Consider the following 17,763-nt stretch of genomic DNA (forward strand, 5'->3'; position numbering starts at 1 on the left):
ACTGAGGTCTTCAAATCCCAGGAGAATAACTAATACTGTGGTGGCTATGGTCACCTGACCATCGAGTGTGGGCCTCGAGAGACCAACGAGGCAGAGAATTCTGGACTATTCCCAGGACAGTGCTTGACAATACCCTCTCCACATGCTGTCCATCCATCCAGGCCTCGCCTTATGCCTTGCTCCTCATTTCTATAGCCCTGAACCTCTGAAGTTCTGCAGGGCCTGCCTCTGCCACTTGGCTCTGAGTTCTCTGTAGTTCACCATCTGGGTTCCTAACATCTTTCTTAACCCACTCGAGACTGTGTAGAACCTTCATAGGCTTAAAAGCCATCTTTGTAGGTTCATTCCTGCTTATGGCAAACCTCTGTTTCTCCAGGGTTAGGCTTTGCTACACCTGTAACCTTACTACCAATGGCTCTGTACTGCTGGCTGCAGGAATGGCAGTCATGTCTTTGTTTCAGAACTTAACATCCATCTTTCAACCATATCTTTGTTTCAAAAGGGTTGTTAATGCTGCCTTGTTATAACTACCTGTTACAACAACCTTGCAATCATGTTGTTTTGTTTCAGGAGGTCGTTATGGCTAACTTGTTCTGCTCCTGTAACCCTGTACCTGTTTTGCTCAACAAATCCCCTATTTGGAAACCTCCTACCCCTGAGCTATAAAAACCCTTTCTTCTGAATCACATCCAAGGCTGACCTCTTGAACCCTGCTTTGGGGAGAGGCAACCAGTGGACATGAATTTAAAAGTTTTGCTTGAATTAATTGCTTGCTTACTTGCTTGCTTTAATTTGCCCATGATAATTTGAGTCGGTAGTCTTTCTCTTCCCATCTTTGGGATTAGCAACTTCATCTCCATCAGCTCTCTTCCTCTGCCTCCAACAAGGCATCTTTAAACTCCTTAAACACTGCTTTAGGCTTTATAAAACCTTGTCACTGTGTAGCATGTGTACATGCATGTGTACATGTGTGTGTTTCACAGTCTGATGTATGACCTGGGAGTTAATGAGAATAAAAGAACCTGTTTGCTTTCACCAACCATCAAAGGAAACCAGGACTACTTGGCAAATTACAGTCAACAAAACAAACATAGCCTGAAAATTTACTCTTATTCAATAAATTCTACTTTGTTGACCAATATGTGTCCATCCATATTTCTGGCAGAAGAGGCTCATGATAAGAGCCTGTGGAACATTCCATCCGCCTAGAGCCACTCAGTACACCAGAACCCCAGGGAGTCTAGAAGAGAAGCCTGGACCTCATCCACTGAGGTTCACCCATGTTATTCCCAGCCCTTGTATTGCGCAGGAAAGCTCCCCTTTATGGCCCCAGCTCAGTTTCTGGATAAGGATGCCAGCAAAACCCCGCTCAGCACCACGGACAGAGCTGCACAGTGCGTTACCACCATGACATAGCATTTTTCTGTTAGCCAGGGTAGAAATGAGAATAGTGAAAGTAATTTTATAGCCCAGTATGTCCAAAATATCTCCCCATGTATGAAGTATTTCAGAGATTAACCAGATGAGTCCCGTGGCCAGTGAGAGCAGAGAAAAGAGGGACTGTCTGGGCTTATCTGCTGGCCTACCTGCCCTGGGGCTCTGTCTGAGGAGGTTGGGCTTGGCCCTGGGAACTCAGTTTGATGAGCTCAAGATTCTTAGGTAGAAGAAAGCTTCCTCGGAACAGTCTGTGGTCCCTGGAGCTGGCCAAGCTGGGGGAGGCAGGGGAAGGAAGATTGCAGCCTTAAAGCCCAGCCCTGAGGCTCTCCTTCAGCCTACACAGCTCTTTGGGACTCCAGGCTTGGAGCTTCCCAGCTCCCTGTGGGTGGAAGCAGTGACAGGCGTAGGCCGCTGTTAGCGGGAGAATTGCTCCAGGCATACACAAAGTGCTGGCTGTCCAGGTCCCCTACACTCACCTGTAGGTGGCCACAGACTGTAGGAGAGAGGGGAGGGGGCGAGAGCAAGCATTGTGAGATGGGGAACAACATAGAGCAGGAGGATCCACAGGAACCGTCCTTGCGGTCCCAAGTCAGGTCACATGCACCTCCCTCTGCTTTGCTGGTCCATTCCTGAGTTCAAGGTTAGTCGTAGGGCAGATAGTGCCGGAGCTGAAGTGTCTGTGACCAGGACCCAGGATGGTGAGGAGTGTCTGAGAGGGAGGGTGACAGTGAGGTCTTGTATCCTGGCTGGGGAATGATGCATGTTTTACAAGAGATTTCTAATTCCTCCTTCCAATGATTCCAATCACAGATCTCCCAGGGACCTTTCTTCAACCCAAATCTCCCAATCTATGTATAAATGCACACATGTGCACACACACACACACACACACACACACACACACACACACACCTGCCAGGGTCTGAAGCCTATCCAACAGGAATACTGTGGTTACTCTCGCTTGGTTCCCATAGCAATGCCTTAGAGGGTGGGGGAGGGGCAGAGGTGGAGACACAGAGAAGGTAAATAAAGAGCAACAGCTTCAAAACTGAGCAGCTGGGAGCAGCCAAGAGATCAGCTTCCATCACTGAGGCTGCAGTCTGATAAGCAGCTCTGTCCTGTCTCCTTCCTATTGCAGGCTCATGTGCCGCTCTTGCAGACCCAAACCCCCAGGTTCAGGGCATGTGACCAGTCTCTGGGATCCCAGCTGTGTCCTGGGGCTCACTCTAAATAGGACACAAGTGGTGTCCCTTGCTGTCCAGTATGCTCCAGAACAGCCATAGCCAGTGCTCTCTAACATCTCCCCAAGGCAGTCCACGAAGTGCTGTCCACATGCGCGATGCCTCTCTCTGACCTGTATGTCAGCCCAGCAGCAGCAGTCACAGGACCTGACACCATCATGGCCTTATTGACAGGTAAGGACACTGAGGGGCTTTGTGGCCACAGTGAAGAGGGAGAAGGGCCTGCTCTACTCTACTGAGGCTGAGGCAGAAATAATATTTGTCTCACAGTTCTATGGGCCAGAGATCATCCCTGGGTGTCACGGCTATTGTTTAGAATGTGCTGTGGATAGCCTTGGGCAGGCTCTAGGACTACCACAACTCAGGGCTCTCGGCATGCCTCTGGCCTTTGAAGGCAGCCACAGCAGTGAAGGCAGCCACAGCAGTGAGTCTTTGCTGGGATCGTTCTGACCATTGTCTGCCCTCCTCTCAGCTCTCCATCTGTCTCCCTCTGGTACCTTGTGAGGACACTAGACCCACCTTCATCTCAAGATCAACAACAAGGCTGTTTGTCGCTGCTGGGGTAAACTGACAAGAAGGTGATGACATTCAGAGTCTGCTCACCACAGGGCTGACTGGTGGACCAGAGGCCTTGCCAAGTGGAGGAAGGGCAGTGGTCACAGTGGCAAGGTCGTGTAACATAGATAACCATGACTGTGGGTTTGGCCGGTTGATCTGGCCCTCAGTGCAAAGGTAGGCTGTGACAGTGAGGGCTTGCCTGGGCTAGAAAGGTCTCCTGAAGGAAGAAGCCCACACCAAATCTGCAGAGATTTCAGGATTGGGCAGAGGACAGTAAAGCAAGGCATGTCGAGCACAGCCGCTGGCATTCCAGCCCAAGATCTCAGGCGCCAGTGGAAGAACCATTCCAGCTGCTTCCCAGAAGGGGCAATAGGCTCTAGAGCAAGGGAGACTGTGGCCCAACAACCTCACACAAGGCAGACATGAGGTCTTGTGGCCCCGAGCAGAAACTAGAGGCACAGGTAGGAGCTGGCTTCTGGCTAATTACTTCCCTCCTGTAGCTAGGAACCTTGCTTCATCTAGGGTCCTCCGCCCACCCATGCCTACAGGCAGCCCAAGGGAGACACAAAGAATCCCCAGCCCACACCCCATCTGCTCTTATAGGAAAGCCCTGTGCGGCAAGGGGTCTAGAGAGAGAGTAAATCCCAATGAGGCTGCTTCACAGGTTCTGGGTGTAATGAGAGCCACAAGGCTTCCCTTACCATGGATGGGACTCCAAGACATGCAAAGGTCTGGGTGAACCCCCCAGCCCCTTGTACCATTCCAGAATCAGTGCTTGGCTCCTAGAAACCAAGTCTATTTCCATGACTAGGGAAAGAAATGGGGACCAACCATCTCCAAAGCCTCCAACCTCCCTTGCCAGGAGGTGTCAAAACCTCTTGGGAGGCTCTGCTGGCCTGTATCAAGTGAGGGCAATGTGAACTGGACAGAATGGAGCCCCTGGGAGGAGGGAAAAGATAAAAATGGAAGAGGCTCTTGACCACTGTCACTGTCCCTGGCTCTGGCTCACAAGGGCACCATCTCCTCGTCCCCAGTTGCCCTGAGTGTTAAGAGAAAACTGGCATTTTCCAGAGGGACTGGACCAGGTGCCAGGGCCAAGCAGACAAGATAATTACAGGGGCTAACAGTGACTAAAAATAGATTCCTTTACAGCCATGCTCCTGGCAGGAAAGACAGCAGACTGCCTTAAGCCTGAGCCTTAACTGACTCTGAGTTCTAAAAGGAGGTTCACCTGTGGCCCAATCCACTTCTGGGAGCTGTTGGACAGGGAGAGTAGTGGTCTTGGGGCTGATTACAGAGCGTTCTGTCCTCAGACAACAACAAACAAATGCCAAGACAGAAGGAATGTCTACAGTGCAGCCCAGAAACCTTGTGGGGAAGCAGGTCTTCATGAAGAGATCCCCCATGGTCCCTGCCTGGCATCATCCTAGCAGAGACACATACCTTTGAGGAAGGGAGGAGATATTCACTCTGGTAGTTGTTGTCCTTAGGCAATAGCTCCCAGGCAAGACTTGCTCTTCCTTGGTACTTACACAGCCCACTATGGTCCTAACACATTATTACAGGGCCAGGGCTTAGCATGGGCTTGGAGTAGGGTATAGAACCAGCCACTGGGAGGACATACTCACCTGCCACCTGCCTCTGCCTCTTTAGAGCCGTGCCTCTGGAAAGAGGACCCATCAAAGTAAAGGCACAGTGTTGGTGAGACCCTGGGCAGACAGAGATGACCAGCACAAAGCAACTGGTGAGAACCAGGCAGGATTGGGGAGTGGGATGACCCCTTTGTGGAATGAAGGAGGTGTCTACACAATCTATGCGAGGGCAGAGAACCTGGGAGGCTGGGCAGAAGTTAGGAAAAGAAGGTGGAGAGATGGAGGTAAAGGGAGACAAATAGGAAAAGACAGAGCCAGGGAAAGAAACAGTGGGAGAAAGAGGCAGGAACAGACACAGAGACAGAAACAGAAGAAGAGCCAAGGAGAAACAGGGTGATAAGGGAGATAAACAAAGAAATGAGGAGACAGACAAGGAATCAGATATGGAGACAGACACAGGCAGAGAGAGACAGGGAGATAAGAGATGAAGATACACAGGGAATAGTCACAGGGGAACAGGAGACAACAGAGGGAGGCACAGAAAGGACACTGGAAATCTGTGATTGTGGGAACCACACTGGTCCCAGCCCCTTTTCCAAGTCTCTCTGCTGTTTGAATCCTGAAGAAAGGGAGGCTACCTAAGGCATGGTGGACAAGCTGAGGAAAGACAGACTCGGGGAGGCTGCATGGCTACCTGATGACTTCATGTGTTTCTTGGGCCTCAGAGGCTGACTGACTGACATTTATGCTGAAAGATCTTTTCTTGCCTGGGGGGCAGTTTTATGTCTGAGTGGTCCTATAGGGCCCTGCATTTGCTGCAGTCTGGTGCAGATGGGAGTATCGGCATGGAAGAGCCCAGAAAAAAGGCCAGTTCAAGTTCCGGGCAATGGGTCTAACGCTGTGATAGAACAGGGCAGAGCTGCAGCCCTCTGCTGAGTGTCATCAGGATAATTAGACAACAATGGTCACCAGGTCCTGGGGATGGGGGAGGTTGGCATCTACAGAATGTAAGGACAGCAGTCACAGAGGTTGGCAGAGGCAGCAGCCAAGGTCACACAGGTAATAGACTGTTGCCCACACTCCTGAGACTCCTGAAATGCACCTGATGAGAGGTCAGATTGTCAGCCAGCTCTTAGTCCTGGTGTCCTTTATAGCCCAAGGTGAGGAGGTTTCATCTTCTGTGGTTGTCAACTTCATGTATCAGGTTTCAGCAAAGATCCTGCACCACCTGCCCAGGTGCAATCCTTTGGGGGCATAAACGGTTGCTCAGTTCGTGTTTTCTAACCTGCTGGCAGACAGCGGCAGTTTACTGTGTCAGCGAGATATGGTACCAGCCCTTGAAAAGGAGACACTGAAGCCTTAAACCCTGTTTCATGAACAGAGAATATCCTGAGTGAGACACAGACAGAAGCCACTGCTCTTACCCAAGCAGCTAGCAGAGACAGACATCCCCAGGGCATCTGTGACTATGGAGCATTCCTCAGAGTAGGAAGGCCTTGGAAGCGGACCGTGGAGCTCCCACCAGCTGGGAGCTTAGTGAGAGCAAGCACAATTATGTACATGCCCGTGAGGGTGTAGATCAGCCAGTTTCTAGAATGGCTATGATTTCTCTTCCTACACTCAGGCCAAGCTCTCCCTGTCAAGGTCTCTGGGGTGGCTTGGGTAAGCACTAGGGTTTCCTGTAGTGGTCTATGCAGGGGTCATTCTGGAGTAGGCCCAGAAGTGCAGTTGGCTTGGACTGCTATGGGGCAGGAGGGACAAGAGCTTTGAGGTAGGGCCTGAGGAAGGACAGACAGGAGGATGCCCTGCAATTGACTCCTTATCTCTCTTTGGCCTCAGTTTTCTCACCCACACCAGGAGGAGGCATTTTGGCTCTGGGAGTCACTCCATAGCCAAGCGGGGGCTTATGGACCAAGGATCCTGTCCTCCATCTGATTCCTCCACATAGGGCCCCCATACCCAAGTGGGTGCCTGGCCTTCTTCCCAGAGGAAACGGGCTAATGTATGCCACCCAGTGCCTTCAAAACTGGGGCATAAGCTGGGAGCTCTGACAGGCGTGGGAGAGACCCTCAGGAGGAGATGGAGACAAATCGGAAGAGAGGAGGCAGCTGAGAGTCCTCATCTCCTCCTGTGGGAGTAGGAGGTCACTGTGTGACCTGTGAGAGGTAGAAAGTAGCTGACTGGAAGAGGGAGTCCTGAGTAGCCCATGGACAGGCTCCATAGGTGGCTGGAGTCAAGGGTCAGTGGGAACAAGGCAGGTTACCCCCAGGTAGAGCCCTGTCTTTGGCCCATCTGAACAGTTCTCTGACCCTCTGCAGATCCATTACAAACTCAGTCCCTGCCTCTTGCTCTGTCCCACACAAGAAGAAAAGTCAAGTGGACAAAAGGACACATAACTGGGACACTTGGGAGGTGGGGCCAGTTGATGAGGGTTCAGGAGCAGGGACCCAACAAGCTTGTTCTGAATGTGCCTTAGACCTGACATCAGAAGCAGCACTGTAGCTGGCCTCACTGCAATTTGCCCCCAGCCTCGGGTGGACATGTGGAGCAGAGGGAGGAGCCCTTGGTGGGGTAACTGCAGCAAGTTCACATACATGTCCTCACTGAAGGGGCAGGTGGGTACCAGATCACCATGTGGGCAGTGGCAAGAAGCGCATTGCCCTTGAAAAAGGTATGTCTCCATGGTGAAGGGACAGGAGATATTCTGTGTGAGACAATGCTGGCCGGGAGCAGGATGGTACCAGTCTAGATTTACTGCTTCCTGACTTGGGCTGTCCAAGCTTTTGGAAAGCAAAACCCAGGACAGGACCATCTGAGAGGGAGGAATCCATATAGCAAGAAGACAAGGCCTTGAGCTCTGGGGACAGTCCTGACATAGAGGGCACATTGGAGTTAACTCTTTGAGGCAAGAGGAAACCTTTGGCCACTGGCTGTGACACTGCCCAAGACACAGAGTGTCTGCCACACCCCTAATGGTGGTAGACAGAAGCAACTTGGTTTTTAACAGGTCCTCCCGGGTAGGCCCCCAAAAGCCTATGGTCTTGCTCTGGATCCCCGTCAGAGGCTAGGACAGTGACACAGGAGGTCTTTGGGTACTCGTCCCTGTTCTCTGTGGCTCTGCTGATCTCATCCTGGGTCAGGGCATCTGGCCTTAGCTCCCCAAGGGAGGGGGAAGGAGAAATCGGGACAAAGGAAAGTCACATGGACAGACAAGTCCAGGCTAATACGGGCCATTGTCTCAGCAAATTATTTTCCATTCACTTTTCAAGCCTAGGGCAGATGGAACTTGCCTAAGCTGGGGAACAAATAATAGCTGTTGAAACTCAGGGAGAAGAAATACAATACACTTTGTGTTTGTTGGGGTCGGGAGTAGGGTGACAAAGGAACCCACTCTCTATTGACTATGGAAATAGACATGGAGATCATGCTGACATCCCAGGTGACTGGAGAAGGAGCCTCTTGCTCCCCAGTGGAAGAGTGGGTTTCCTCAAGCCTGTGGGTGGCTGGTCACAGTAACACGGCTGTGTTAATGGCCTCCTCCACTGGCTTGTGGCATTCTATTATGACCAGCCAGGGGGTTGGTCTCTGAGAGTCCCCTTGGCCCTGTTTGAAGGGCACATAGACAGTCTGAAGTGGGGTGGTCTGTGTCTTTGTAGCCTCTGCTTCTCTTCACTGCCCCTGCCCCTGAGTCACTGTCATTGCCCTAGGTTCCCAGAGCCTTGTTGAATGAACCACACAGACTATCCTTTCCCATCGAAACCTCCTTGTCCTTTCGCCCTGGGCTCATTCTGAGGAAAGGAACGCCCGCTGTGCCCTGGCAAAGGAATGCCCGCTGTGCCCTGTCAGGTTAGGCTGACAGGCTTCAGCAAGACAGAAGGAAAGCTGTTGGCCGCAGACAAATGGTCAACCTGGAGGCCTAGCCCTCCCCACTCCTCCTCCCTTTCCCCTCAGGCTACTTAACCCTCTCTTCTCTCCTATCCCTCCCACCCCATCCCCTAGGGCATCCACTCACATAACTACTGCTCACCGTCTTGTACTGATACCAATCCCCCACTATACCCACTGAGAGAGAGAGAGGCATCCCAAGACTCAGTGTGCCCTTGAGAAAGGAAGTGGGGACTGGGTGAGGCCACTGAAACTGATCCTTAAATGTGGTCTGTACCTCAAGGGCAGGATGTATGTCACCTGGACTCCAGAAAGGCACAGCAGAGCAGGGAGCCAGGACTAGGTTGGACAGTCTGATGTATCTTGCCCCTCTTGGGATGTCTTCCTGAGTCCTCCCTACCTGGGACTCAGCCCTGTGTCCAGGGAAGCTGGGCTCATTCTCTTCATGCCCAGGGCATGTCTCTCTTTCCTTGCTTGTCCATGTGAAAAAGTGTCCTTCACCTCTCCTACACTGGACAGAGCAAGAGGCAGGGACTGAGTTTGTAATGGATCTGCAGAGGGTCAGAGAACTGTTCAGATGGGCCAAAGACAGGGCTCTACCTGGGGGTAACCTGCCTTGTTCCCACTCAACATCTACAGAAGACAGAGGCCCCATACCTGCCTCTGTTCCTCTCTGAGTCTTGTCAAAGCTGTGTCTCACGAAAGCCATCTTTTGTCCCATCATGGGGTGAGACAGACTTGATATCAGAGAAAGGTCATGCATGACCTTGGGATGCGACCAGAGTCCTGTCTGGACTAGATGTCCAGGCAGAGCCCAAGGGGCATCCTGGAGCCCCTGTCACCGGCCCAGCTCAGTACCAAACCTGAGACAAGCACAGGTCTATCCCTCAGTTCCCCTGCCCTACTGTGAGAGGACTTAGTGATCCATGATACCCAATGTGTAGGTATAGCCAGGGCTGGCGAAGCACACAGTGGGGGTGGGGGAGATGAGGAATTGAGAGTGGGCTGGGCCCTTGCACCTCTTGCTGCACCCCACGTGGGGACCTTTGCCGGTTTCCTTGGGTACAGAAACACAGAACCATGTCTCAAATTGCTGGTGTTCAGAAAGCCTGTCAATCACAGGGGCGACTTATTAAAAGGAAAACCGTGTCTGGTCCCAGGCTCCTGAGCACAATAGTGTGGGAGCAAGAGAAAGCGGCCTTTCTCTGAGGTGGCACCCGCCTCTGCCTCTGCCACTTTCCCTCCCTCTTGTCAGCAGTTTCAGTATGTAAAAGAAACAGAGGAGAGAAAGGGCAGAGGCAGCTTTTCATCTTCCCTGGCGCTTGCGGCTCCTGCTGGCCCTGCAGAGGGTGACGACACTTCCTGGCAGCAGGTGGCTCCCTCCTTTCCATCTGTAACCTGCCTCCCAGGCCTCTGCTCTGGGGCTGGAAGGCTTTATCCTCCCCAGGGCAGGTGCTGTGCTGCTTCCAGGCACCAGCAGGTGCAGCCCTTCCCAGGCTGGGCTGGGCCTGGCTGATGCCATTCCTGGCTAGCCCCGCTGGCCGGCTGAGGGCTCCAGAAAGCAGAACCCCAGCAGAGGGGGCGGTGGGCATGTGCAGATGATCATGGCAGTTGTGATGACCTATTGGGCCACTGGACAATTCAAACACACCCTAGTTCTGTGATGCTCCAAAGGTATAGTGAAAGTTCAGACTTGGGCTCGTGTGTGTGTGTGTGTGTGTGTGTGTGTGTGTGTGTGTGTGTGTGTGTGTGAGAGAGAGAGAGAGAGAGAGAGAGAGAGAGAGAGAGAGAGAGAGAAAGCATGTATGTGTGAGCATGTGTGTGTAGTGGTCATCTGAAAATCCAATAGCAAAACTGAGGCCTCCAGGCTAGCAAGATATGTTCTCCCATGGACACTAGAGTTCTAGCGGCCCATGTTCTTCATCAGACTAAGGTGATATGGCCTAGCACACATAGTCCCTTTTCAGCATTCTCTGTCTCCTGCTAGCCCTACTCACTGAGGTCTGGCTGGCAGTTTACCTCTCCCTCTTCTCAGTACTGCCCACAGAGGTGACCTTTAACAGGTTATTTCCAAGTTTTTGAGTCCAGTACCTCCTCTCAGCACTGCCCACAGAGGTGACCTTTAACAGGTTATTTCCAAGTTTTTGAGTCCAGTACCTCCTCTCAGCACTGCCCACAGAGGTGACCTTTAACAGGTTATTTCCAAGTTTTTGAGTCCAGGCCTGGATACAGTCAAGAGATGGTTTCTCATTTTGTAGATAAGAAAACTGAAGGCCAGAAAGATGGCGTGCACCATCTTTTAGATAGGACATTGACCCTGTCTCCAGATTCCAGGCTGGGCGAGCCCAGTTCTGCAGACGAGATCCCCTGCAGCACACCTGCCACCACAGCTCGGGGATTCAAGGGCCTGTCCAGGCCTAGAGGCCATGGGCTTGGTCTTTGGAGGTCCCTGAGGCCTTTAAGGCCGAGGATTCTAGACTTAGAAGTTTTTCTGGGGTACATAGGCGGTGGGTGTTCCTGTACCTCCTTGAGCAGTGTCCTCTGAGGTCCTGCTTCAGCCCATCCCACACCCTCGAGAAATGGCACATACTCCAATAAGTTTCATAGTTTTATTAACAAAATCATATATAGATATATATCTGTCTTTGAGGTAAGATGGTATGGGCAGACAGCCTGGCTGGATATTCAAGGCTTGGTGAAAATAGGGGATAGCCACACTCTCTTGAGATCTCCAGGGTCTCCCTAGTCCCCAGGGCCTACCTACACACCCTATGCCAGCCAAATGAGTATGGGTCATGGCTTTTGTGCAAAAATAAACTTGTGGGGGCTGGCAGGGGCACAGGGTGGAGGATCTGTCAGAACATCAGTGGAATTGGTCTCAGAACACCAATAGACCAGGCAGATGGAGGAACCGCAACAAGGCCTACTCAGACTGCAGACACAAGCAGCTACCAGCACAAGGTAATTGGAGCTGGGGCTTGGCTGAGGTTTCAGCTGGGCAATCACCAGGCAGGTCAGGGAGGTTCATGGAACAGCCTAGGAGCCAAGGCCTGGGGTCTCCTGGGACTGGGCTTGACCTGGCAGGCAGGGCACAGCAGGAAAGATCAGGCTGGGCAGGGGCCCAAGCCTTAAGGCTCCTGCAAGGGTCTGGTCGGGGAGCCAAAGGCCATGCAGCGAGCTGGGCTCTGTGCCAAGAGGACCAAGGGTACAGACCCTGCTCAAGCTGCAGAGGCTAATGGCAGGCAGCTAGTGAGCGGCCAGCGGGGCGGGCATCATGGCAGACCCGTGGTTTCATGCTGGCTTGTCTTCACCTTCAGCTCTTGGGCTGAGCTGGGGTGCTGCCCCCTGCCAGGCACCTCCTCTCTGTAATCTTGTTTTCTCTGCCTTGAAAGTGTCTTGGAACCCATGTAGGCAGCTTCAGGAGAAGAGAGGATGGTGCTGGTGCTGGTGGTGTGGTGATGCCCTTTCCAGACATGGCAGCAAAGACTTCTCAGCAGCCTTGAGACCTGAAGGACACAGGAAGCAGCAAGATGGTGAGAGAACTGCTCACCACTAGATCCAGGAGGGACACCAGGTTACCCTGCTCCCAGCTGGTACCCCTGGGGCCTGTCAGGACTTCCCGGATAACCCAGAAATCTGGAGAGTGGCTGGGATCTGAGGCTTGGTCAGGATAGGAGGCAAGACTTTCTTACCTGGTGTCATTCTCCTGGCTCTGTAGGCTCCAGCCGCTGCCTCGGCTGGGTGTGAGGACTCAGCCCCTCGGGGACCCTCCGCCTGCCATGGCTGAGTCACGGAGCTGAGCTCTGCTCTTCTTCACTGGTATGAATCACTGCTGGGGTGAGAAATCACAGGGTCCTCGGTGAGCTGGCTTAGCAAATTCCCCCAGAACCGCCCCCACCTCAGCCCCGTCCTTGGACCGTGAAGTGCCAGTGCCCACTACAATGACACCCACTCTGATGCCACTTCACTCCACCCTTGCAACTAATTTGCTAGGGAAGCCTTGAAGGGCTCCTGGAAAGTGGACTTGGTTCTGCACGCCCCCCCCCCCCACTCTAAGATACACGGTGCAGGGCTCACCTGGGGGCCAGGAGGTGCCAGGATGTCAGGTCTGCTGCTTCAGCTGCATTTGTGGCTTCAGCTCACCCCTGGGAGGGGAGCTATGCTGCCCAAGACTGGCCGGTTGCCCTGGGCGGCAGCTAGGGTACCAGCTGGATCTGCTGTGTCTGCAGGAGTGGGCTGCATCCCCGGAAGTTGAGGTTCCCTCAGCATCTCTGCTTTAGCATCTGCCCTAGGATGTCCCCTGGGTTTTGGTGCCTACTTTTTGTTGCCTTTCAGACACTTGGTTTCTTGATTACCCAAAGAGCCCTGGACACTGGAGCAGAATGAGGAAGCCAGATCGTGTTCTGTGATGGTCTGAGAGTGTAGAGGGTGAGGCCAATGGGGCTGGGGGCCAGGACCAGGGCAGACAGATGAGGGGTAGGCGGCAGGTGGGAGCCCTATGGGAAAGGGGCTTCTTGATGTTCAGTCCATGTAGCATGGTTGTGTGGCAGTTGTGAGTCAGGCCAGGTCAGTGGGTGAGTAGATGTCTGGCTGGACAGGGCATCCCTTTGGGAGTCAGCCCCAGCTCAAGTCCTAGTTGGCAAAAGCCACAGGCTGGGTGTGGCAGGCGGGCTGGGGACCCTGGGCTGGCCCCTCTATTCAGGCTGGGTCCTGTCACTGGCTACTGACTCGCTGGTAAGAGCAGGTGTGAGTGCCTCCGTCTCATCCTCTGTGGGCAGTGGGGTGCCAGAAGGCTCAGCTGCCTGCTCCAGGCCGTCCTGCACTTCCATACCCCTCTGGATAAGCTGCTCCAGGGTCTTGGGGAGTGGGTGGCGCAGAAAGCGCTTGAGTTTGGGCTGCAGGGTGCCCACCACATACTGAATGATCTCCTCCTCCTCAGCGTCCACATACAGTGTCTGGTACAGGTCCCGCTTGCGCCAGAGGAACTGGTCGAGTGGTTCACCCTGCTTCTGCGGCAGCTCCAGCTCCCGCTGAATGGCTTCACGGGAGAGTGTACCCTCACTGTATTGCAGAAACTCCTTCTTGAACTCCACCCAGTTCTTCACCGAGCCCTGCTTGAACTCCCACCACTTCTTGGCTGGCCCATTCATGTGGTTCTGGATCTGGGACAGCCAATATTCTTCAGAGCCACCCACCTGCCGCAGGTACTCTTCCAGGTGGCTCAGGAACTCCCGTGGGTCCTCGAAGATCTGTGTATCCACACCAGGGCTCGGTTGCCCATCCTCACCTGGCCCCCAAGACTGATATTGCTGAGCCTCAACTGACTCCTGTTCAGGCAGTTCTCCTGCGGCAGGTGGCGGGGTGATGGCATAGGGGCTAACGGTATAGTCATAGCCATCAGCTTCCTGGCAGTAGGGCTCTGGACCCCCCACACCTACAGAGACAGTGTGGCGGGCCGGCTCGCTGCCCACTGGGTATTTGCCGCCCATGGACTCCAGGCGGTCAGCCCACCTCTCCAGACGGTAGAAGACCTCCCTCCACACGTGCATCTCACGCTTGACCCAGCGCTCCAGGTTGGCGATGGTCTCCTGGCAGCGGCAAAGACAGGCCTTGATGGACTTCTTCCAGCGCTGTGAGTCGCCGGTGGGCACGTAGCCGTCCAAGTTGTTCTCCAGCTTGCCCACCGACCTGTGCAACCCTTTCAGCTCTCGCTCCACCTGCTTGGACACTTCGGTCAACAGATGCCGGTGGGTCCTCCGTACGTGTTCCAGCATCTCAGCTCGGCACTTACCAATCTGCAGGATCACATTGGGTTTGGCGGCCGGCCCACCCCGCGGGGCAGGGTAGGCGTGGAGGCCGCCGGTGGTCATATGGTCCAGCTCCATCTGGTCGTCGGTGCTGCGGCTCCGAACAGGCTAAGAACTCCTCTGAGGCAGAAGCCGGAAGGGAGCAGAGCCGGCGGCTGCAGCGGCAGTGGCAGGTGTGCGGTGCCGGAGGAGCTTAGCGAGTGTGGCAGGCTCGTCGCCGCTGAAGCTAGAGAGGCCCAGAGACTGCGGCTGCGGGAGAACTCGCTTGAGCTCTGCACCGAAACCGCCACCAGCGGCTATTTATGCTGCGCGGGGCCCGTGGGCGGCAGCTCGTGGAGCCCTGGCTCCCATTGGCGGCGCCCAGGCTCCGCGCCAGAGCCCGCCCGCGCCCTCTCCTGCCGCAGGCCCCGCCTTCCGCGCCTACTCGCTCCCCTCCCGTGGGTGCCCTCAAGGACCCGCCCCTTCACAGCCCCGAGTGACTAATGTGCTCTGCTGCGCGCCTCCCACCGGGAGGGATTTTGGGGACCGGAGACACTCTCCTCTACCTAGTCCTGGGCAGCGAGGATGAGGCTAAGGCAGGTTATTACCTACTGTTTGCCCTGGGGCCTCATGATCTCTTTTCTTAGGGAGCAGCTGGACGTTACCCCTCTGAATCTTTGATGCGCCCATCCTGACTCTTGCCCATCCTGACCACACAGTATGCAACTTCAGAAGTGCCTGGTAGGAATCTCTCACTCCAAACCCTTCTATCCTCAGCTGCCTTTGGTTAGCGGGACACACACACACACACACACACACACACACACACACACACACACCTACTTCCTGCCCAACCTTGCCCCAAGAGTCATAAGTCCAAATCCTAGCCTGGTCCAATATTGTTCGGGAACTCCACTCAGGCAAGGCTTTTTCTGGACCCCTTCATAGGTTTGTGGACACTGAGTGGCCCTGTCTGTGTGTCAGTGGCTGAACAGGGCCGCAGTGCCCTGAAACAGATGTATCACTTGAACCTGTACAGACACTGGGGTAGGGCATAGGGATATCAAGATGTGTAGGCAACATTGCTGAACCCTGAAGTCCCTAGGACCCAGCCACAACTGGACCAGAAGCTTCTCAAGCCTTCCAAGAGGTTAGTCCGGAGGAAGGAGGGAGGGAGAAGGAGGAAGGAGGGGAAGGAGCCTGCAGAGGAAAGCAAGATGCCATATAAGGAATGGGGCTCCGGAAGCTGAGATTCCCTCTAGAGGGAGGCCCCTTCCGATTCCCTGGCAACAGCCAACAGCGCTGTGGTGCAGTGGGGGAGGGCATCCTTCTTGACTTACACCAAGCCAGAAACACAGGTCTAGGTCTCCCATTTCCTGATGTTACTTGGGGACATATCACTGCCCACAGCAGAAGCCTACAGGGGCCCACAGACACATGGTGCCTGCAAGAACCCCCTTTCCTCTCTGCCAGCTCCCCCTCTCTCACACTCATACATACACACTGAACACTCATACCAACCAGCACTTAGCCCACTCACACCCTTCCATGTAGACTCATGCCCCCCACTCACGGCCCTCTCTGTGGACTCATGCCCCCCACTCATGGCCTTCCACACACACACCAGTGGCCCCCACTTGTAATCCACGTGTACTCACATCTCAGCTTCTCCCACCCCACTTTTGCTCACACACCTACAGAACTCTCCTAACCTCATATCCCTCAGAGCCCCCTCCTCTGTTTTCAAGAAGCTTTGGGGAGCCCTGCCTCTCTTAGAGCCAACCTGTCCCCCCTCCCCCCCCCCTCCACACACACACCCAGGGCTTCCATCCCTGAGAGGAATGTCTTTCTGGGGGAAAAAAAACTCCCCTAAAATGGCTCTCCTGGCATTTCTAATTAGAGGTGAGTAGGCGGACACAGAAGGCAGGCAGAGGGGCATCACTGCAGGGAGGGGAAACAAGCAGAGAAATTGCTAGAATAGGGACTAACTAGAGTTTTCCTATGGGGGAATCCTGGGAGCCGGGAGCTGCAGGCCTGAGTCTGGAGGGAGCTGAAGGTTAACCAAGGTCCTACGCCATGGGGTAGGGTTGACGGGGCAACTGGACCCTGGTCTGTCTGCACACATGCCAGCAGTAGCCCTTCAGTGGCCAGAGTCAGTCTCTCTGTACCCACACGGAAGCTGGTGGACAGCCCCCTAGAGTGGGGAAGCTGAGGATGAGCAGGCTGGAGAGTGCAAGGGTGTCAACCAGCTGCACTGTGGCCAGTGACCAGGATCCCCCACCCCCTGTCCGTAGGGGGGATTGGGCACAAATGGAGAAGTTTCCGAGGCTGAAGTGCTCTGACCCTCTGACCACTGCATTTCCTATCTCCATGGAGGGCAGTCCATCCAGGCCACTGACCCCGAGACACTACTCTGAGCCCCACTGGGGTGAAAAGTCACAGGAAGCCCTGCTTCCTCCTCCGGGGTCTTCAGAAGCCACGAACACAGGAGCCCAGTGACAGGTGACAGGCACAGGCAACAGCCATAGCTCCTCTGGGAACATTTAATCGCTGCCCAATTATCGCCCCAGAAGCCCTCAGCAACTCCCTTCTCGCCCCCACACTGCAGCCTGGGGCTACATTCTGCTGCTGGAAAAGAGGCCAGGCTGGCTGGCTCCCTGCCTTCAGAGAGGGGGATTTCTAACCCACACTCTTCCAGTACCCGCCCCACTAATCCTGCCCATGCGAGGGGTAGATAGTGCCACCTTCAGCCCCCTGGAAGGCTGGGGAAGGATCAGGGCGGGGGTGGGGTAGGATGGGGGCAGTGTGGTGGGGTGGGGAGGCTGGGCCTGTTCAGGGAAAGAACATGGGGAGGAACCATGGCAAAATTACCTGAGAGATTCTAGATGAATTCTGAGGAAAAGCGCAAGTCCTCAGCAATGGGGCAGGTCTGGGTGAATCTTTAGAGCGCTAAGATCCAGGTGACCTTGGTTCCACAGCCCTGTCAGTCCTGGCCCTTTGTCCCCAGCATTCCAGATACCCTGGGCTCTGGCCTCTTAGCATTTACATTGTGGTGTTGTCATACTAAGGAGCCTTTTTTCAGGAGGAAACCTCCTCCTGAGAGGAGTCAGAGAGGTCTGGGACCAGCAAGTGTCCCTTAGCCTCCTGTCCTGCCCCGACATCTGGAACCTCTAGCACTGTTCTCCTCATCCTCTTCCCAACCCAAGACTTCTGGTGAGTACACAATTCTTGACAGTAATCACATATGTCCCTGTCCCCACCACC

General features: G+C 54.2%; 1 protein-coding gene and 1 long non-coding RNA gene across 4 annotated transcripts in view; one reads left to right on the forward strand and one right to left on the reverse strand.

The window, feature by feature from the left end:
- Positions 1-11,306: 11,306 nt before the first annotated feature.
- On the reverse strand, positions 11,307-14,796 carry Arc (activity regulated cytoskeletal-associated protein). Of its 2 annotated transcripts, none has more exons than NM_001276684.1 (3): positions 12,791-14,796; positions 12,406-12,542; positions 11,307-12,219 (listed from the first exon to the last, which is right to left on the reverse strand). In NM_001276684.1, the coding sequence occupies exon 1, from the start codon at positions 14,596-14,598 to the stop codon at positions 13,408-13,410; it is 1,191 nt and encodes a 396-aa protein (NP_001263613.1). In that variant the 5' UTR covers positions 14,599-14,796; the 3' UTR covers positions 11,307-12,219; positions 12,406-12,542; positions 12,791-13,407. The 2 variants fall into 2 exon arrangements, with proteins under 2 accessions (NP_001263613.1, NP_061260.1); NM_018790.3 differs by having other exon boundaries at positions 12,406-12,545.
- Positions 14,797-15,238: 442 nt separating this feature from the next.
- Gm32994 overlaps positions 15,239-17,763 on the forward strand; it is a 31,499-nt gene continuing 28,974 nt past the window's right edge. For both annotated transcript variants that reach the window (XR_003951652.1, XR_003951653.1), the window contains exons 1-2: positions 15,239-15,649; positions 17,582-17,712. This is a non-coding gene — a long non-coding RNA (predicted gene, 32994). The remainder of the gene's footprint in view (positions 15,650-17,581; positions 17,713-17,763) is intronic.

Source organism: Mus musculus, chromosome 15 (genome assembly GCF_000001635.26).
Source record: "Mus musculus strain C57BL/6J chromosome 15, GRCm38.p6 C57BL/6J".
Taxonomy (NCBI): Eukaryota; Metazoa; Chordata; class Mammalia; order Rodentia; family Muridae; genus Mus; species Mus musculus.